This window comes from Helianthus annuus, chromosome 1, assembly GCF_002127325.2.
Source record: "Helianthus annuus cultivar XRQ/B chromosome 1, HanXRQr2.0-SUNRISE, whole genome shotgun sequence".
Taxonomy (NCBI): domain Eukaryota; kingdom Viridiplantae; phylum Streptophyta; class Magnoliopsida; order Asterales; family Asteraceae; genus Helianthus; species Helianthus annuus.
Genome location: NC_035433.2, coordinates 121,776,449 through 121,794,689, shown reverse-complemented (window position 1 = coordinate 121,794,689; position 18,241 = coordinate 121,776,449). Strand labels below are relative to the sequence as shown.

Here is an 18,241-nt window from a genome sequence, read left to right as displayed (position 1 = left end):
GGAATTATTGGAGGTGGTTCTGGGAAAATAGAGACGAATGGCGGAGAGTTTGGGATAGGAGATGGAGTAGGTGGGTTAAAAGGAAAGACATGTTCGTTAAAGCGACATATTGTGCAATGTAGACGCGTTCGGTGGCGATGTCAAGGCACCGATAACCGTGATGAAATGGACTATAACCAAGAAAAACACACGGTGTGGATCGAAAATCCATTTTGTGATGGTTGTAAGGGCGCAAGTAGGGAAAGCACCGGCAACCGAAAACTCGAAGAACGGTGTAATCGGGTTTGCGATTGTAAATGTGTTCGTAAGGAGATTTGTTGGAAGAAATACGGGAAGGAAGACGATTGATTAAGTAGACGGCGGTTTCGAAGGCGAAGTGCCAAAACTTTTGTGGAAGATTGGCTTGGGCTAGAAGGGTAAGACCTGTTTCAACAACATGACGGTTACGACGCTCTACAGTGCCGTTTTGAGCACTTGTATATGGACAAGAGCGTCAATGGATGATTCCAAGGGAGGTAAAGAAGGATGACAAGTTTCTAAATTCCCCTCCCCAGTCAGTTTGGACACTTTTTAATTTCGTATTGAATTGTCTTTCAACCAGTGTTAGGAAAGTTTTAAAGGTGGCATAAACATCAGATTTGCATGTTAAAGGGAAAAACCACATAAAGCGAGAATGATGATCAATACATAATAGGAAGAATCGATAACCATTAGTAGATAAAGTAGGCGAAGGCCCCCAAACATCACAATAAACCAAATCTAGAACATTATGACTACGAAAATCTGAAAGTGGCAAACAATGTTTAGATGATTTGCCTAATTGGCATGCAGTACATAAAGAAGAACAATGTTTAGTGGAAACAGGTAATGAAAAATGGGAAATAACAGAATCAAAAATACGTTGATGTGGATGACCAAGGCGTTGATGCCAAACTGTAGAGGGGGCTTTGATGGCTGTGAAGGCAATCTTCGGAATGGACTTGAACCGAGGGAGCCGTAGGGTGTAGAGACCATTCTCACTTGGGCCACTGAGAAGGGTAGTGTGTGTAGATTCGTCCTTCACAACAAAAAAAGAAGAGTGAAATTCAAAGAAAACATTATTTTCAAGGCAAAATTGTTGAACGGACAAAAGATTTTGTTTGAGGTTTGGCACATGAAGAATGTTAGATAAATTAAAGGTTTTATTAGGTGAATAGAATTTTGATGAGCCAATATGGAAAATAGGAAGGGGATTACCGTCACCAACATGGAGTGAGTCATTACCTTGATATACCTCAGAGTGGTCAAGGCTTGATAAGTCCGGAGAGGTATGACCATTAGCACCAGTGTCGGGCTTCCACGAAGTTTCAGATTGCGATCCAACATCTGAAAAACCGGACATAGTGGCCTGAGGAGGCTGCCTAGGAGTGGAAGAACCAGACTGATTTGGGCATTGAGAAGGAAGATGGCCTATTCCACACCGATTACAATGGCCATAGACCATGTTCTGGGTAGATGCCCATGAAAACTGCTTGGATGAGCTGGTATCACGGCTGTCCCGATTTCGGTTGTTAAAAACACCACGTGAGTTGCCCCGAAAATTGCCACGGCGATTGCCCCGGTTGCCATTAAAAGAACGAGTGGTATAATTGGCTTGTGGTTGCTGGGTAGAGGGTGAAATAGGGTTGAGTTGGTACCCCAGTTGGCTGGCTAACAATTGGAGGTTGGAAAGTTGAGTTTGGATGGCATTTAAGTTTGGTGAAATTGGTTCGGTTGAGGCTGCAAAGGCCTGTGGAACAGCAGCAGGAGTAATGGAGGGACTGCGATGAATACTTGTCATGTAGTCATGGTCATGAAGGAGGCCGTGGAGTTCATTGAAAGTCACGGGTGGTTGTCAGGTTAGAAGGTTGGATTTGAGGCCATGATATTCTTCTTTTAGACCCGAAATAACAAGCATGGCAAGGTCTTTATCTTTCATGGGTTCACCGATATTAGCAAGGGCAGTAGCATATTCTTGTGCTCTAGTAAGATAATCAGACGGTTTTTCGTCTCCTTTCATCATAATTCTAAGAAGTTGTGTTTTTAGAGTATACTCACGTGAGGAAGTGTTTGGTGCGAATGCACGTTCCAGAGATAACCAGACTTCTCTGGATGTTTGGCCCTGAACATGTTGGAAAACGGCTTCAGAGATGGTTGAAGTAATCAGCATACGGACATGAGTATCATTCGATATCCAGTGAGGATAGCTAGGGTTGTCACTAGTTGTAGTTCCTGATGTGACAGTTTTTGGTGGGCATGGTATGGTGCCATCTATGTAACCGAATAGATTGTTGGAAATAAGGAATGGTTCAATCATCTGTTTCCAGTATCCATAGTTTGTAGGAGATAGTGTGAAGGCGAATTTGTGAGAGTTCAGGGCTGTTTTCTCAGCAGTGGTTAGTGCTGCAATGGCTGCCATGGTTGGAATTGAAGGATAGAAAGAGATAGGAAGAGAAGGCAGAAGGGTTTAGGTTGCAGGAAGTTTGCAGCAATATGGTGGCGGCAGTAGGGTTTAGGCTGCCCAAGTTGTTGCAGAGATTAGAGAAGGCGGCAGTAGGGTGTTTAGGGTTTTTCACGGCTATGATACCATGATAAGCCGTAGTATGTAATTGTTTTTGATTGATTTGATACTGAATACAAAGGACTCTATATATAGAGTTAATAGTTACATAAGTAATCCCTCTAGAATGTAAATATATAAAACAAGTTCTAATATTTTGTCTAACAATGAGCAACTGATGTGGGGTTTATATACCAAATGAGCTCCCTCACCCATCAGACTAGTCTTTTGGGTTGAGTTGTCTCGTTTCTCTCTCACCCATATCAGACTAGTCTTTTGGGTTGAGTTCTCTCATTACGATGGGTGAGAGAGCTCATTTGGTATATAAACCCCACATCAGTTGCCCATACAACCGATGTGGGACAAGTCCCATACATTGCAATGGTATTAGTCCATGACAATCGACCCTCCTTAAGGGCCAACGTCCTCGTTGGTCACGGCCATGTTGGTCACGGCTGGCTCTCTCCAGGTCACCACTCCGAGTTCTGGCTCTGATACCAATGTTACATACCAAACGAGAGAACTCAACCCAAAAGACTAGTCTGATGGGTGAGAGAGCCCATTTGGTATATAAACCCCACATCGGTTGCCCATACAACCGATGTGAGACAAGTCTCATACTTTGCAATGGTATTAGTCCATAACACATACTTATCATAAATCAAACATGCCTTAACTTAAGTCAAACATAAACCCATACAATGTCTTAAAAACCATAAACAACCTTCAAACAGAAAGCCAAACAAAGTGTTAACATCCTTTACATCATTCTTGAGTAGCCTGTGGTACATCTTGTGTTGCATTTTGTGAAACAGGTTCTTGTGCTGCAACTGCTAAACAACCTTGAGACTCACCTTGACCCTTGCAGCTTCTACAATTGTGCCCCTTATTCCCACATTTTCTACATGTTGTGGTGCTCCCCTTCCTTGTCATTTTACCCCTTTTGTCAAATGATTCTTGAACCTCCTCAATAGACTTTCTCCTCATTTTCTTTGGCCTTTCCACCTATTCATTCAATTGACAAACACCTTTTATGTTAATAATACATACATACATATGTCATTCATAGATATATTTAATTCATACCTGCTTATGATGTTTAGGTGGAACGAGTGTTGTGGGACACTCTGACGGAGTCCACATATCAGGCCCTGTGATTGGTTCAATGACATGCTTGTAAGCTTCTTTCCATGTATCTAACCAGTAAACTTTAGACACCCAATTTTCTGATATACCAATTCCAATACCATTTCTAGACATGTCCGAAATTACAGCTACTGCATGTTTACACGGCATCCCAGTTAAATCCCACTTTCTGCATGAGCATGTTTTCAAATCCACATTCACCACACATTGAGACCTTAAACCACTCACCTAGTAATATAATAATCTCCAACATTAGTACCAACCGCTTTGAAAAGGATGAAAATTTAAAATATGATACCTGATATTTTGAAGAATCCACCATGAGAACATTCATATGTGACGCTGCTTCTTTAATGTCATTGAAGACCCCTTCAGCATATGGTGTTAATGGACCATTTGATTTTTCCTAGGCCTTCTTCACATTAACAATCCTTCTTGTCATGTATTCCCTGATATATTCCAAACATGTGATCACAGGCTTGTCTGTAGCTCCAATTAATTGTTCATTAAACTCCTCACAAATGTTGTTCAATAAAATATCACATTGTGCACTACTTGTAAAATGAGATCTTGACCAGGTTTGGGGTGGCATCTGAAGTAGCCAATCATGTAAGGTTGGGTCTTTATCCCTTATGTCTTGCATAGCATTGTTAAAGTAAGCCAGAGTAGTAACGGAAGCTGCTTTCCATAACAAGTTTTTAAACACATCTCCACACCATTGCTTCTTTATATTCTCGTGTATATGTCTAAGACAATATCTATGCTCAGCATTAGGAAACACTCTCTTCATTGCTGGAATAACACCCTGCATGAATTGGACCAAACAAATTAAATTAATTCATATAGATTAGACATAACTGATTAATAAAAACTTACATTTTGACGGTCGCTAATAAAAGTGAAATTAGAATTGCATGTTAAGTCAAGATCATTCTGGAGGGAATCTAAGAACCATGACCAACTCTCATAAGTTTCAGCTTCCACAAGAGCAGAAGCAAATGGATAGATACAATTGTTACCATCAACACCCACAGCACTCAAGATCTGACCTGGATATTGCCCTTGCCCATTCATAAAACAACCATCTAATCCAAGAATTTCTCTCCCACATATCTTAAAACCTCTCTTCATGGCAGCATAACATATGTATACTCTTCTAAATTGCCTAGTATTACTACTAGGGTTAGACGATGGCTCCACATCTATTTTGATGGTGCTACCTGGATTAGCCCTTAACAGTTCTTCACAATAAGTTGTTAGCATACCGTACTGATCTCTATAATCACCAACCAACTTTTTTGTAACAATCATTTTAGCTCTAAAAACTTTCGAAAGTGAAACCTGTACCTGATGTTTTTTTTGGATTACATCTTGAAGAGCACGTAAGGGTATTTCTGGATTGCTTTCAATAATTGGTTCAATCTCTTTGGCTATGGAACTCATAGTGTACAGACCAGGTTCTATAGTTTGGAGGCATTGGTGTTGGTAATCGAACATGCGAATCACAGGTTTGAATATAACGAATTGAGAATCAAAAGAACAATAAACTTGCTTGTATTGAATGAAAAGTGATAATTACAATTGACATACATGAACCCTATATATACTATACGAATAGGTGCGATTGAACAGTTGCGTCTCCTCTTGAATCGATGTGTCTCCTTGCGAACAGTCGCGTCTTCCTTGTTTTGAGATGTTGCCGCCGTTTCTGAAGAGGTGCGTCTCCAGGAGAGGCGTCCCTTGATTAAGTGTAGGTTACAAACTTTCAACTTGTCGCATCCGGTCCTCGCACTTACTAACTAATCTAATTATAACATAAAACTAACTAACTACTAATTACAGAACGACCCCTATACCTATATTTAGTTTAAAACACCAATACTCCCCCTTAAACTAAATATAGTTTAACGAAGGTCTTCAACTTGCTTGACTTGCAGTAGCATTGGTTCCTCTTCCAATGCGAGATTGGCTTCTTGTTGCGTGTCTTTCTCCTTTTCTTTCCACTTGGTGCAATCTCTTGCAAAATGACCAAGTTTTCCACAATCATAACATCTGAACTTGCTCTTGTCTTGGTTTCTTGGACCCATATCTTTTCCACGTCCTTGACTTCTGCCATAGTTTTGAACACCACGGCCCTTTCCATGATGCAAACTTTCAAATTTGTTATCTGTACTTGCCATCATGAGTCCTCCTTGATTATTATCTTCTTGCTTGTCTTGACTTTTGAGACGTTCTTCAAAAGCTATTATTCTTCCCACTGCTTCTTCAAATGGCATTTTGTCTATTTCCGAATATTGTTCGATATTTGCCACGATGGGTAGGAACTTCTTCGGAACGGAGATAAGTAACTTCCTTACGAGTTTCTTGTCTTTGATAGTGGTACCGAGAGTTTTAAATTTGGCTTTTATACCACTCAACTTGCTTGCGAAACTACTTACTGTTTCGTTCTCATCCATCTTTAAAACTTCCAGTTCGCTCCTCAAAGTTTGTAGACGTGCTTTCTGAACCATATCTGCCCCGAGATAACGAACTTTGATTGCATCCCATACTTCCTTTGCTTTTTCGTATTGCGCAACTTGCATCAAAACATCTTCTGGTAACGTTTGGAAGATAAGTGCTTTCGTTGTGTGCGCCTTCTTTTCATTTATCCCTTCCGTTGAAACAACTGTTTCCCAAAGACTATATGCCTTCAAGATTGTTTCCATCATAACTGCCCATTGGGTGTAATTCGTCTCTTTCAATTTTGGGCATTGAAGAGATACATTCCCTTGCTCGTGGAGTGACATTGATGCGTTTCCATCTTTTTCTGTCATGCCTCCTTTCTTTCTCTCCTTGCTTTTCTTTCCTATCTTGCTTGTGATCGAATGATCCTTTTCTTACTTAGTACTTGCGTCTGGCCAACTTGCTAACCAGGTTCTTGCGTTTCTGACCGACTTGCTAATCAGATTTTTATGTACCCTGACCCACTTGCTAATCAGGTTCTGACCGACCGACTTGCTAATCAGATTTTTATGTACCCTGACCCACTTGCTAATCAGGTTCTGACCGACTTGCTGATCAGATTCTTGCTAACTTGCTATTGCGAGTGATAAAAAAATATCCAACCAACTTGCTAATCGGACTTAATTTAATCGACCCGCTGTACTTGCTTTTTCTTGCTTTGACCAAGAATGGTCGTTTTTTGCTAGACTGAATCGTGAAGATTCGACGTGCTACTTGCTATTTTGAACCAAACGATCCGGAACTTGCTATTTGAACCAAGAATCGGTTTGACTTGCTAGAACCGATACGGATTCGATTTCTTTCTATACGTATCGTTTATGATTCAAAATTGACTTGCTTTATTTTAAACAACATGCTAATGATCCCCTTTTCAACGTACAAAAAACTTGATTTCTTTTTCTTTTGAAATATAAAACTTTACTTCTTTCTAAAAAACATGAACTGATGATGGGAACCAATTACCTTCCTTTCAATACTAAAATAAGGTTTTTCTAAATTCCTTGAAAAATGAAAAAACAAACAGATTGTTGTTTGACTTTTGCCTTTAATCTCGAAGTATGAATATAAAGAATTCAAACTTCAATCTTGAGAAGAATAAAGCCTAACCAACAAACATACTTTGGAAATTGATTCCTATCTTGCGGTTCGATTAAATCAAAAGAAAAGAAAAAAACTTACGAAATCGAACACCGTCGATTGGTTCTTGATTGATTCTGATTCTCCGATTCGATTGGCAAACGCAAATAATCGTTTCTTGCTCGTAATCTTGCACTGAGATTTTCTTTCTTGCTTCCTGGATCGATTAACCGTGATGCTCTGATACCACTGTTGGTAATCGAACATGCGAATCACAGGTTTGAATATAACGAATTGAGAATCAAAAGAACAATAAACTTGCTTGTATTGAATGAAAAGTGATAATTACAATTGACATACATGAACCCTATATATACTATACGAATAGGTGCGATTGAACAGTTGCGTCTCCTCTTGAATCGATGTGTCTCCTTGCGAACAGTCGCGTCTTCCTTGTTTTGAGATGTTGCCGCCGTTTCTGAAGAGGTGCGTCTCCAGGAGAGGCGTCCCTTGATTAAGTGTAGGTTACAAACTTTCAACTTGTCGCATCCGGTCCTCGCACTTACTAACTAATCTAATTATAACATAAAACTAACTAACTACTAATTACAGAACGACCCCTATACCTATATTTAGTTTAAAACACCAATAATTGGTGTTGATGACAAATTGTTTTAACACACCACGAATCTAGGATTGTTCGTCTAGAGATGTGAATAGCCCAAGGGCAAGTGGGTTTGGTTTTCCTTTTACAAAGTTTTTTCGGTTTTTTACTCTGACCCGTGCTGGTATGAGAACTTTGCCCTTGTAAACATTCAACACCTATCAATGTAGGATTTGTACCCATACAAACTACCCTATACCTTAAAGGTTCATTTTTAGCAATGAAAACTTCTCTTCTTGAAGTAAGTGCATAGTTTTTAACCATCTCATGCAACTTCTCCTTATCTTCTATTAACTGCCCAATATAAAAGGGATTATATGAGTCAGTACTTGGACTTTTTCTTTTCTGCTTTCTAATTCTTTTTGCAACCTTTTTTAACACCGTAAAATCACCGTCATCGTTCTCACTATGGCTGTCAAAGTTGTCGATATCAACATTAGTGTCATCCTGTAAATCATCATTATGCTGATCAATATGCTCATCAACTTCTTCTATACCATGATCAACAAAGGCCTTAACATGGCTCATGTCCATTTCTACATCCTCCACAGAATTATCTTCTTCTACTATATAATCAGGATCATCATCCAGTTGTACATCCTCCATAGGATTATCTTCTTCTACCATATAATCAGGATCATCCTCCTCACTATGCAAGGCTAAGAGTTTACTCATGTTAAAGCCAGGTGGCGGTGGCGGCCTGCTAGTGGTAGGTGTGGTTGGAGTAACCTGAGATACTGTAAATAATAAAAATTGTATTTCGTTATAATGGAGGAAACAAAAACGATATACGAATCCTTTTTTTAAATGTAAATATACCTGGATGCATAGAAGGGGTAAGATCTTGACACTTCGACCTGAAAGCGTCAGCCAATCCTTTGTTCATGGGGACTCTATGAATATTGGTCACAAGTTCCATCTTTTTTGAGTTGTAAGCCGCATCTGCTTCTTGATGTTTAGCTTCATACTTGAGTCGTATTTGTGCAACAACTTCATCTATCTCCTTCTCACAATCAGCTTTCAGCCTTTGTTTCTGCACGAAAACAAAACCGATAGCATAATGACAAGTTGATCAATATGAGTTAACTTATTAAAGTATATAAATAAATGACTTACCAATTCTTGATAGAACTTCGTTACGTTATCTTCCACAGTGGGTTCAAGTAATGGCTCGCTTGGTGGAAGTGTGTCAGATGGATTTTCAGCAACTGTTGGATCAGTAGATGACGGGAAATCCGGTTCATCGTCTGGAATGATTTGATCAAGTTGACTGGCACCTGATGGTTGCAGATTACAAACGTTAATTTCTTCATCTTGAATCCCACTGTCTGGAAGTTGTTCAAGTTGAAGAGGCTCACTTTTTATTTCCTGAAAAGAAGTTCAAATTATAGTTTATGAGACACATGATGAACAAAAAGAATTCGGAATATGCTAAATGCAAATAACCTACATGAACAGATGGTGTTTTGTCCTGTGATATGGCTGCACACACTGGATTACCACTATCGGAACAAAAAGAAACATTATGGTCTTCATTAGCATGCAACGCAGCAGGTAGTATAATGCTATCTTCAGCATTCTCTTCTTTCACAGCTGGTTTTGCCACCTCAGCAGACTCAACATATGGTAGCACATGGTTTAAGTATTTGTCTTTTACTAGTTTCAGCTTATTGTACACCGATTCTGTTTCTTCTTCCGTGCAGCTGAATTCGAAGTGCTTCTTTGCAAGAGCAAAGGACTCACTCCTATCGATTTTATTTTTCGCTAGAGAAGAACCAATCCAACACTAAAATACGAAAAATATCATGTCAGTAAATACATTAAATATTGTCAAAAAAAAAGTGAGCATTCAGTTGTTAAAAGATAGTACCAGTGATATCATGAGAGCCTGTAATAGACTTGTATGTTCTTTGCCGACAGTAAAATTTTCAAGGACATATTCAAGAAATCTATCCACTATGATCTTCACATCCTCCTGCATTTAGAGTCGACTAAATCTTATTACTATTCAACATGTTACATAAGCATCAAAACAGGATAACAATAAGTAACATGTTTAGTTTCCTCGATTGTCAGGGATATCCTAGTTCACTCTTATTCCTACACACGATAAACTAAAAAATAAAAAATAAAACAGCAATTTAAAAAAATGTTAAAATAAACAAAACGGGTCAAACGAGTTGAAAGTATGTAACCTTCCAAATCGTTATCATGGTTTAAAAAAACGGCCGAGGCATGCGCCTCGAGGCGAGGCGCCCAAAAAACGAGTCTGAGGAGGCGCCTCAGGGAGTTATTTTGTAGGTGCGCCCCATATGGTTGAGGCGCTAAGAAAAGTTGCTCATCAGGTGTGCCTCAGGGGATTTTGATGTTTTTGACTTTTTGTGTCAATTTCAAACATTTATGTGTCTTTTTTATGTGTGTTTTTGATGAATCTGGTGATGAGATTAGTTATTATTTTTTTTAGTAAGATATATAATTTTTATATTTAGTTTTTAATTCCGCCTTGGTTCTCCTCAAGGCGAAGGGAAAAAGCCTCGAGGCACGATTTCCTACTTTGAAACCTTGATCGTTATTGGTCTAAAATTTGAATATTATTGAGATTAAACTTGTACTCATGCATTGATTAACTAACAAGTTAAAGAAAATGGACAAAAGTGTTTACGGGTCAACCCAGCCCATTTTGACATGTAATAAAATCACCTAATTCAACACAATGTGCAAAAACGTACCGAAAACTTGAGAATGTTGCAAAGCTCAGATACAGTGGGCTTCAAATGATCAAGCATACTTGTTAATGAAAACTGATCGCCAGACAATGACTGAGACTTGTTAGTTGCTGCCGAAACCCCTGAAATAAGTTCAGTAACATATCAATATCTTCAACGACAAGACACTCTATTACACAAACAAAAAACATAAAAGACAATATTGCTCATTTACCCTCATTTACTCCTCCAGTTACAGTCTTCAACTGAGCAGGTTCATTATTTACAATTTTCCTACGTGTCTTTACACCACCACCATCCACATCACTTTCTCCCTCCAAAAGATAATTAGGTCTTTTTCTTTGACGCTGCGGGGTCGATTGAGATACAAATTTCCATGCTGGACACTGTCCCTCCAATAGTTTTTTTCCAAAATATATACTGCTGATCTCCATCAGGTAAATGTGTTTTTACCTCAGCATGTAACAGGGTATTTTGAACTCGGGTGATGATCGATTTCGATGTTGTATCATTGCTTTTACATTTGTGAGAGAGTATATATAAAAAATCCTCCACTACATCCTTTAGAAAAGATTCTTCAGATGAAATATTTACAACAGTTTGACTATGAAACTTGGTCAACTTGTCAAATAAGTCAGAGGCCCCCCACACGAGTAAAGCATCATAATTACTCCTTAAACTTTGTGACTTGACATCTAGAACCACATTGATCTCTGCAAGTTTAAGAATTTTCTCTTCTACAGTGGATAAAGAGTATAATCGGAACACCATGATTTGTTCCGACTGTGAACCGATAGATAACTTTTGCAATGACTTCAAATCATTTGAGGGATTTAATTCGCTGTCGAATATGATAATAGCATCCACTGATGATAACTTAATGCTCTGAGGAAACACACGAGATTCTAGTAAGAAAATAAATTTTGTCATATCTTTATTGAACATGTTTATTGCAGCTTGCTTCTTCGAGGAGATGGTTGGAACCCCATCCACATGTTCGTATGAGTTTTCACCAAATCTTTGAATGACAAACTCAACTAATAAATTTCCAAGTGAAGGATTACCGCTTGAGACACCACTTGTAGGCTATATTATAAAATTCATGAAATGAGTTGGACCTTAATACCTTAATGCACATTAAAAATAACAAGATCGTTGATTTATACATACCTGAAAAAGGATAAGCACTTTCCATTGCTGTTTTTGGATTTCAGGTAGTACGCGGTCAAGAAACCGTAGTTTGCCACTTGCTTCCACGCCAACATCTACTGCCATACTTGGGTCCTTATCCTTTATAAGTGATTGTTCAACTTTAAGATCCACCGTGTAGGGGTGATTACAACACTTCAAGATAACATAATATCCAATATTACTAATACTTTATCATATTTCAGATTAAAATACTGAAATAATGAAGTGATAGAGCTAGAAACCTAGAACAAACCTTTCGGATGGTAACAAAAAGGTCCTTAAGAGCCCCGAGAGTATCACTTCTTGAGTTTGTATGAAGAGCCGTATCATTAGAAAGTAGAGTAGCACAATACTGTTCAAGCTGCACGTTTGAAATCGGAACAGGAACCCAGAATTCTACAAATTTGGAATTTGTAGAATCAACATTGTTCTCTGCATTCTCCATGCTACCAGCTTGCTTTGCATGTATCTGTAACCAAACTATGAACTAAAACTCAACAAAAAATAAGCAGAGACAAAATGTAACAAGTGTTTATAGATTACAACAATGTATGGTTGCTAAAGCTTCAAAAAATGTCACATCTCAACACAATCCCTATAATTTAGGGCAATACTTCAAAACTTTCACCTAAAACCCTAAAAACCCAAACACTATCATAGGATCATCATTTCTAACCTCTCACAATCAATAATCCAGTAAAAAAACTAAACAACACACCAATTTCACATGCATGAAACAACATTATATGCGTACTTAAAACCGAAATTCTACTTTAAAATATACAAAAATTGACCTAATATACAATTTACTCTAACAAATAAACACACATACAGCTAAAATCATTAACAAATGCACCGAATTTCAGCAAATGAACGTAACTGCAGAATCACCTCGAGCTCTGTTGAATATTGTACGAAAATTTCATGAATAAAGAGAGAAAGTTGCCGTTGTTAGTTAGGATCGTGAGAGTGTCATGCAAACGCCGGTAATGAGAAGTTTCCGGCGAGTGAAAAAGGTCTCCGGTGGTAGAACACAAGGGAAGTGTGTGAAGGAAGGAATAATAAGAATACGGGTGTGATAAGTCGTTACAGAAATTTTGGTTTCGAAAGAGGGAAATATCGAAAATTAAAAATTGAGAAAAGAAGAAAAATATATGATTATTGAAAACAAACAGATTTATATATCGTTTTGGTTATGTTATCATCTTATTTTTTGGGTTTTTTTTCGATTGCTATAACATGTGCAAGTGCTAGGGGTACAAACGAGTCGAGCCGAGCTCGAGCTAAACGTAATTTTTCAAGCTCGGCTCGGGCTCAACTCGTTTAGTATTTACTAATTAATTTATATTAATTGTAATTATTATTATACATGTAATTTAGTTATATTTTTTTATATTTATAAAATGGTAATTATTATTATATAAATATATGTTTAATATATTAATAAAAATATATAAACAGAAAGCTCGTTTAGTCTCGCGAGCCGGCTCGAGCTCGATAAGCGAAGCTCAGGCTCGGGCTCGTTTACTAAATGAGCTTGTTTTTAGGCTTGACTCGAGCTCGAGCTCGTTTAAGCTCGGTTCGTTCAAGCTTTTTTTCGAGCCGAGCTCGAGTAACTCGCGAGTAGCTCGGTTCGTTTGCACCCCTAGTAGGTACCATAGACTGAGGGCATGTTTGACTAAGCTTTTTGAAACAGCTTATTGATTTATTGGCTTTTTGAAAAGTCATAAGCTCCAAAATGATGTTTGGCAACGAGGGTGTATGTGAGGGAAAAGTGGCTTTTCCAAAAAGTCAATAAGGAGTTTTATAAGCACTCCCAAACACAGGGGCGAAGTATATTGGGTGCCCGGGGGTGCACCCGCCCACCCCAATGTTTCGGTTAGAAGTGTATAAGTTCCGATTTTTTCGTCCGAAAATTTTAAATTTATATAGGATCGCCCCCCGATTATTTTTCCTAAATTGTATATCCTAAATATTTATAAACTTTGTATATAAATAATGGGTAGTTTGGTAAATATACACTTTTTTTATTTGGAACTATTATTATTTGACCCGAATTGAATCGAATAGTCAACCCGACCCGTTCAACTTTAAAATAGTTGAACATAATTTATTCAAAATTTCTATTTACATTATCCTATCGTCTTTTAGTTATGACTCAAAACCCGAGTCTTTTAACCTTCCATTTCGCGTTCCCGTCTCTTGGTTTACGCACTCGTCCACAATCCTACCCATACATCGGGTATCTTTACCGAAATCATTATCAAGTAACCATTCTCATATGGTTTTAGACGTCATTTCAATTTACTTGGTCGTTTTAGCGAAATCCATCGCTTTTGTTCGATCATGTCTTTTATTCTTTAAATGACCACCATTGGTGGCCTTATTAATTATGAGTGACGATTATCATCGTTATCCTAGCTTTATTACGACTAAAGTTAACAACCTTGATTATCTTTTTCGTGTGGGCAACACCTTTGTTTTTATGACCCGACGGATCATCTATACTTTGGTTTTACTTGCCCATTTTGTTCACCATGGCCCTTTCGTCCAAGATGACTTATTTTCGTGAATTTTCTTTTGATCATTCATTTGTATCATCATTTACATTAATCCTTGTCCCTTCTCTTGGGCTCATTATCCTAATGTAATACGCTTCCGTCACCCGGCTGTGCGTTTACATTATTATCAACTATTTTGTTCATTTGTTTCATTTGGGTACTTTTTAAATTGTCTCATTCACCCCGTCCCCACTACATCGAATGTAAGTATGTCCATCATAAAAAATTCATGACATCATGTGTTCACTACTTACTTAGACAGAGTAAGCGATCAACACATGACACACATGACCTTTTCATAATTTCCGCACTACACCCCATGTAAGTGACGCCTCTAATCTTTCTATATTCTTGAATTTCATTAGCAACCATTTATTCAGTTACTATTTAACAGTTATTGGATTTACATGTTTCATTCATGAACATATACAATGTTTTTTCCTTTTTATCAAACTAATATATAATCACATTTGTTAATGTGATTGCTACTTTTCTCAATAGCATTAAATTGAGAGTTTTCCACTTGGATAATTACCCCAATCCAAGTTTCCATATGAACAAATCTTGTTATTCATTTGTTATTCATCATCGTGAATAACACATTTTCTATTAAATTTCTCTTGGAAATCAGGTTTTCTAAGTTCTATCATATATGTATGCAACCGTCATTACTTACGTGTTTGTTGCATATTACTACTTGTGCAATTAAATTTAAAAGTGTGCACCTGATAATGCTTGCCCTAACGGGCTTTCTTGCCATTACTTATTTGCGATCGTTACGCGATTTAGGTCCTTGACGAGCATACTCTTTGGACCGTTCCTCTGTCGCATCTGCGATTTGTTAAACTCTCGCTATCCTCATATGCGAGTGTCCTTCAGCTAAAACATATACAACAGTTAGTAATTTCAACATTAAAGGATGCCCGTATTATAATACAAGGCTTTTCTACTATAAACATCAACGCGTGTAATTTCGTTGACCATATCTATTCTATATCGTTTTTATTGGTGTAACGTGTATTACACGATAACCATATGTGTTGTTCTCAACACTTTAATCATACTAAACCATTGATATACATGTACTTACCGGATTTGCGATCAAGCCTCGAACCGAACACCTATCTTTATTAAGAGCATAAGGTTTAAGTCCAAGCATGGTTTTCCCACCATACTTGAATCTCTTAAACCAAGGCTCTGATACCAACTTGTAACACTCTTGTTATTATTTTAAAGGTTTGCGTATAAATAACGAAAATAAACATGTAATTACGATTAAGTATCCTCAGAAAAATACGAGTAATTTAAAACTTTTACAACTTAAAAGTTTTCAACATAACATAAATAAGTTCGTCGTTTAACATAATAACGATACATAGTGCGGAAGCTTATTTCGTAATCGTGTTCGGTTCTTGCTCGTCGCTTGATCTTCATCCGGGCACTCTTGACATTCACCTATGATCAAAACCAACTTAAAAGTTAGTTTTGATAGTCAAATATTTAGTTCAAACAAGTACAGGGGTTAAAAATGACAGAATTTAAAAATTTTCGGAGTTAGGGGGCGTCGCGTGACGCTAGGCCCCCTTTTTCACAGACTGTTGCTTCAGCTGTTGCTGTACATTCCCAGCTCAACCCGATTTCACGTAAACGGCCATAACTTCTTCGTTATTGATCCGTTTTACCCGATTTTTTTTCCTACGCGTCCGTAATTTAATCCTCCATCTATTGGAGTTAAAATCCAACATCCAACATGATAAAATTTCAGACTTTTAATCCTCGGGTTACTACCCTTTTTACCAACCTTTGACCCGTTCGTGATTTTATCACACCAACGTGTTTATTTGACTATTAAACTCATGAAATTCATTATTTCAATATCTTCTATCATATTAATTTCAAATCACGGGTTTCTTACATAATAAAATCCCGTTTACGCTTAAATGCTTGTTTTGACCCGTTAAGGGTATTTATGTACTTTTAAGCTTAATTTACGCCCGTCCCTTGTATGCAACATAAGTCCACCCATTTATATTGAATAGTCTTCCACCACAATTTTGATTGTGGTGGATTTAACGTACTTAAATACTTATTCCAAATTTTATCCCTCGGATATGTCATTTTACGGCAAGACGCACTTTAAGGCGTTTAACCCTAGAAAGTTTATTCCTACAACTTTTATGCGCACCCAAGGGTTGCATGGTCATAAAATAAGATTTTAAACAACCTCTAAGGGTCGTTTGCCCGGTTGACCCATCAATGGCTTTTTTGGTCGATTTTAATCCTTCAACTTGCGATGAAGGACTTTCACTAAATACTTGACCAATCATTGCACTTTTAACTATAAGACTATATATGCGTACCTGGCCCGGGTCAACAAATGGACCCGTTTTTATACCTCGCGTTTATTAGCCGAAATTCTACGGCGACGCAATTATCCAAATTGCTATTCGCTCCTGTGAACATATGACTTGACAACCAAACATTAGTCGATTTTTGTCAAATGTTGTTATCACTACCATTTGACCCGTTTGGCCTAAATGACCAAACATTTATGTTTATAAAAACTTGGTATTTAATTTCAAATCCACGCATCCGACCCATTTCAAATTTTACCCCAAATGTTTCTTTTTCATCTTTTTCTTGCATAATTAACCCATTTTGGCTTACACCATGGGTACACTTAAATCCTCAATTTACCTTAGTCTACAGTTTGACTACATTTCCATTTTACCCCTTTTTCTTATTATTGGTTACACTATAAGGTAACCTTCACGAAAACCCATTAAATCTTAGTCATTACATGACTAAATTACCAATTCGCCCCTTTTTACCACTAACCATGGTTTTCATCATTTATTTTTATTCCGATCCAAATCATATCGAATCGGATCATCATACAAAAAAAACTTAACATAATTCATAATCATTACTCACAAGTAAGCGTATTGTAAATATAAGGGGTGTATACTTAACTTACCTCGCATCCAAATTACGCTTTTTTTTTCTTTTCCTTCTTAATTCGTTTGACCCGCTTCCTCCTCCAAGCTTCCACCTAGCTTGTTATGCGTCAAACTATTATCATCGTTTACAAGGTGGTTAGTTTAATCATAATTTAATACTATTACTCCACCTTACGCATTTATATCCAAAAATTATCCTTCATCGTATTCTAGGTCAGTTTGACTTTTTAAAGTCAAACGTCCCTTAGTATATAAAATGCACATTCAAGTTTATTAACTAGTAGGCACCAAATTTCATATAGGCGTTTTAACGAACACCTTGCGGGCAAGATTTTTATACTAGGTTTATCTAGTTCAATACTAACTTTTAACCAAATCTACATTATCAAAATCAAGCCCTTGGTCTAGTTTTCATGAACAGTATCACTATCTTACATCATAGCATCAGTTTTTCTCACAATTTAACATACATAAGCATATGTTCATCATAATAGTATAAAACCCACTTAGCACACACATGGGTAATCATCAAATCATTCAAATTGTAGCAATTCTGCTTTAAATTTCTACTTAGGGCTTGTTCCTAAGCAATCATATTTCATTAGTTAAGCCATAGCCTCTACGATTCACACATTGATCGCATCATGCAAACTTAACAAATTTTCACATTTTCATGAATGTTAGAAATTCGACATACCTTACGATCCCCTTGAATTGGTGATCATTATTATGTGTTCAGATTTGAATTCGGGCTTCAATTAGCCTTTCAATTTGAAGGAATAGCTGAACTAGGGTTCTTGGCTCCATGGGAGCCTTCTGGTCGCTCTCTACGCACG

The 18,241-nt window shown here is 37.5% G+C and overlaps 2 protein-coding genes across 2 annotated transcripts; both read right to left on the bottom strand.

The window, feature by feature from the left end:
• Nucleotides 1-3,235: 3,235 nt before the first annotated feature.
• Nucleotides 3,236-12,999, bottom strand: LOC110875400. Its single transcript, XM_035974309.1, has 15 exons — nucleotides 12,776-12,999; nucleotides 12,138-12,353; nucleotides 11,864-12,037; nucleotides 10,908-11,779; nucleotides 10,697-10,815; nucleotides 9,838-9,942; nucleotides 9,418-9,753; nucleotides 9,084-9,335; nucleotides 8,787-9,000; nucleotides 7,959-8,704; nucleotides 4,601-5,203; nucleotides 4,023-4,529; nucleotides 3,826-3,952; nucleotides 3,665-3,729; nucleotides 3,236-3,583 (listed from the first exon to the last, which is right to left on the bottom strand). Exons 4-12 carry the CDS (start codon nucleotides 11,125-11,127, stop codon nucleotides 4,131-4,133), a joined length of 2,994 nt encoding a protein of 997 aa, XP_035830202.1. The 5' UTR covers nucleotides 11,128-11,779; nucleotides 11,864-12,037; nucleotides 12,138-12,353; nucleotides 12,776-12,999; the 3' UTR covers nucleotides 3,236-3,583; nucleotides 3,665-3,729; nucleotides 3,826-3,952; nucleotides 4,023-4,130.
• On the bottom strand, nucleotides 3,344-4,058 carry LOC110929683. Its single transcript, XM_022172860.1, has 3 exons — nucleotides 4,023-4,058; nucleotides 3,665-3,952; nucleotides 3,344-3,583 (listed from the first exon to the last, which is right to left on the bottom strand). The coding sequence occupies exons 1-3, from the start codon at nucleotides 4,056-4,058 to the stop codon at nucleotides 3,344-3,346; spliced, it is 564 nt and encodes a 187-aa protein (XP_022028552.1).
• Nucleotides 13,000-18,241: the final 5,242 nt, after the last annotated feature.

Coding starts and splice junctions, on each gene's coding strand:
- LOC110929683 (XM_022172860.1), bottom strand. CDS start 4,058: ATGAATGTTCTCATGGTGGATTCTTCAAAATATCAG. Junction 3,953..4,022: donor TGGATTCTTCAAAATATCAG/GTATCATATTTT, acceptor TTATATTACTAG/GTGAGTGGTTTAAGGTCTCA. Junction 3,584..3,664: donor CACCTAAACATCATAAGCAG/GTATGAATTAAA, acceptor TTGAATGAATAG/GTGGAAAGGCCAAAGAAAAT.
- LOC110875400 (XM_035974309.1), bottom strand. CDS start 11,127: ATGGAGATCAGCAGTATATATTTTGGAAAAAAACTATTGGAGGGACAG. Junction 10,816..10,907: donor AACTGGAGGAGTAAATGAGG/GTAAATGAGCAA, acceptor AACTTATTTCAG/GGGTTTCGGCAGCAACTAAC. Junction 9,754..9,837: donor AGGCTCTCATGATATCACTG/GTACTATCTTTT, acceptor TTCGTATTTTAG/TGTTGGATTGGTTCTTCTCT.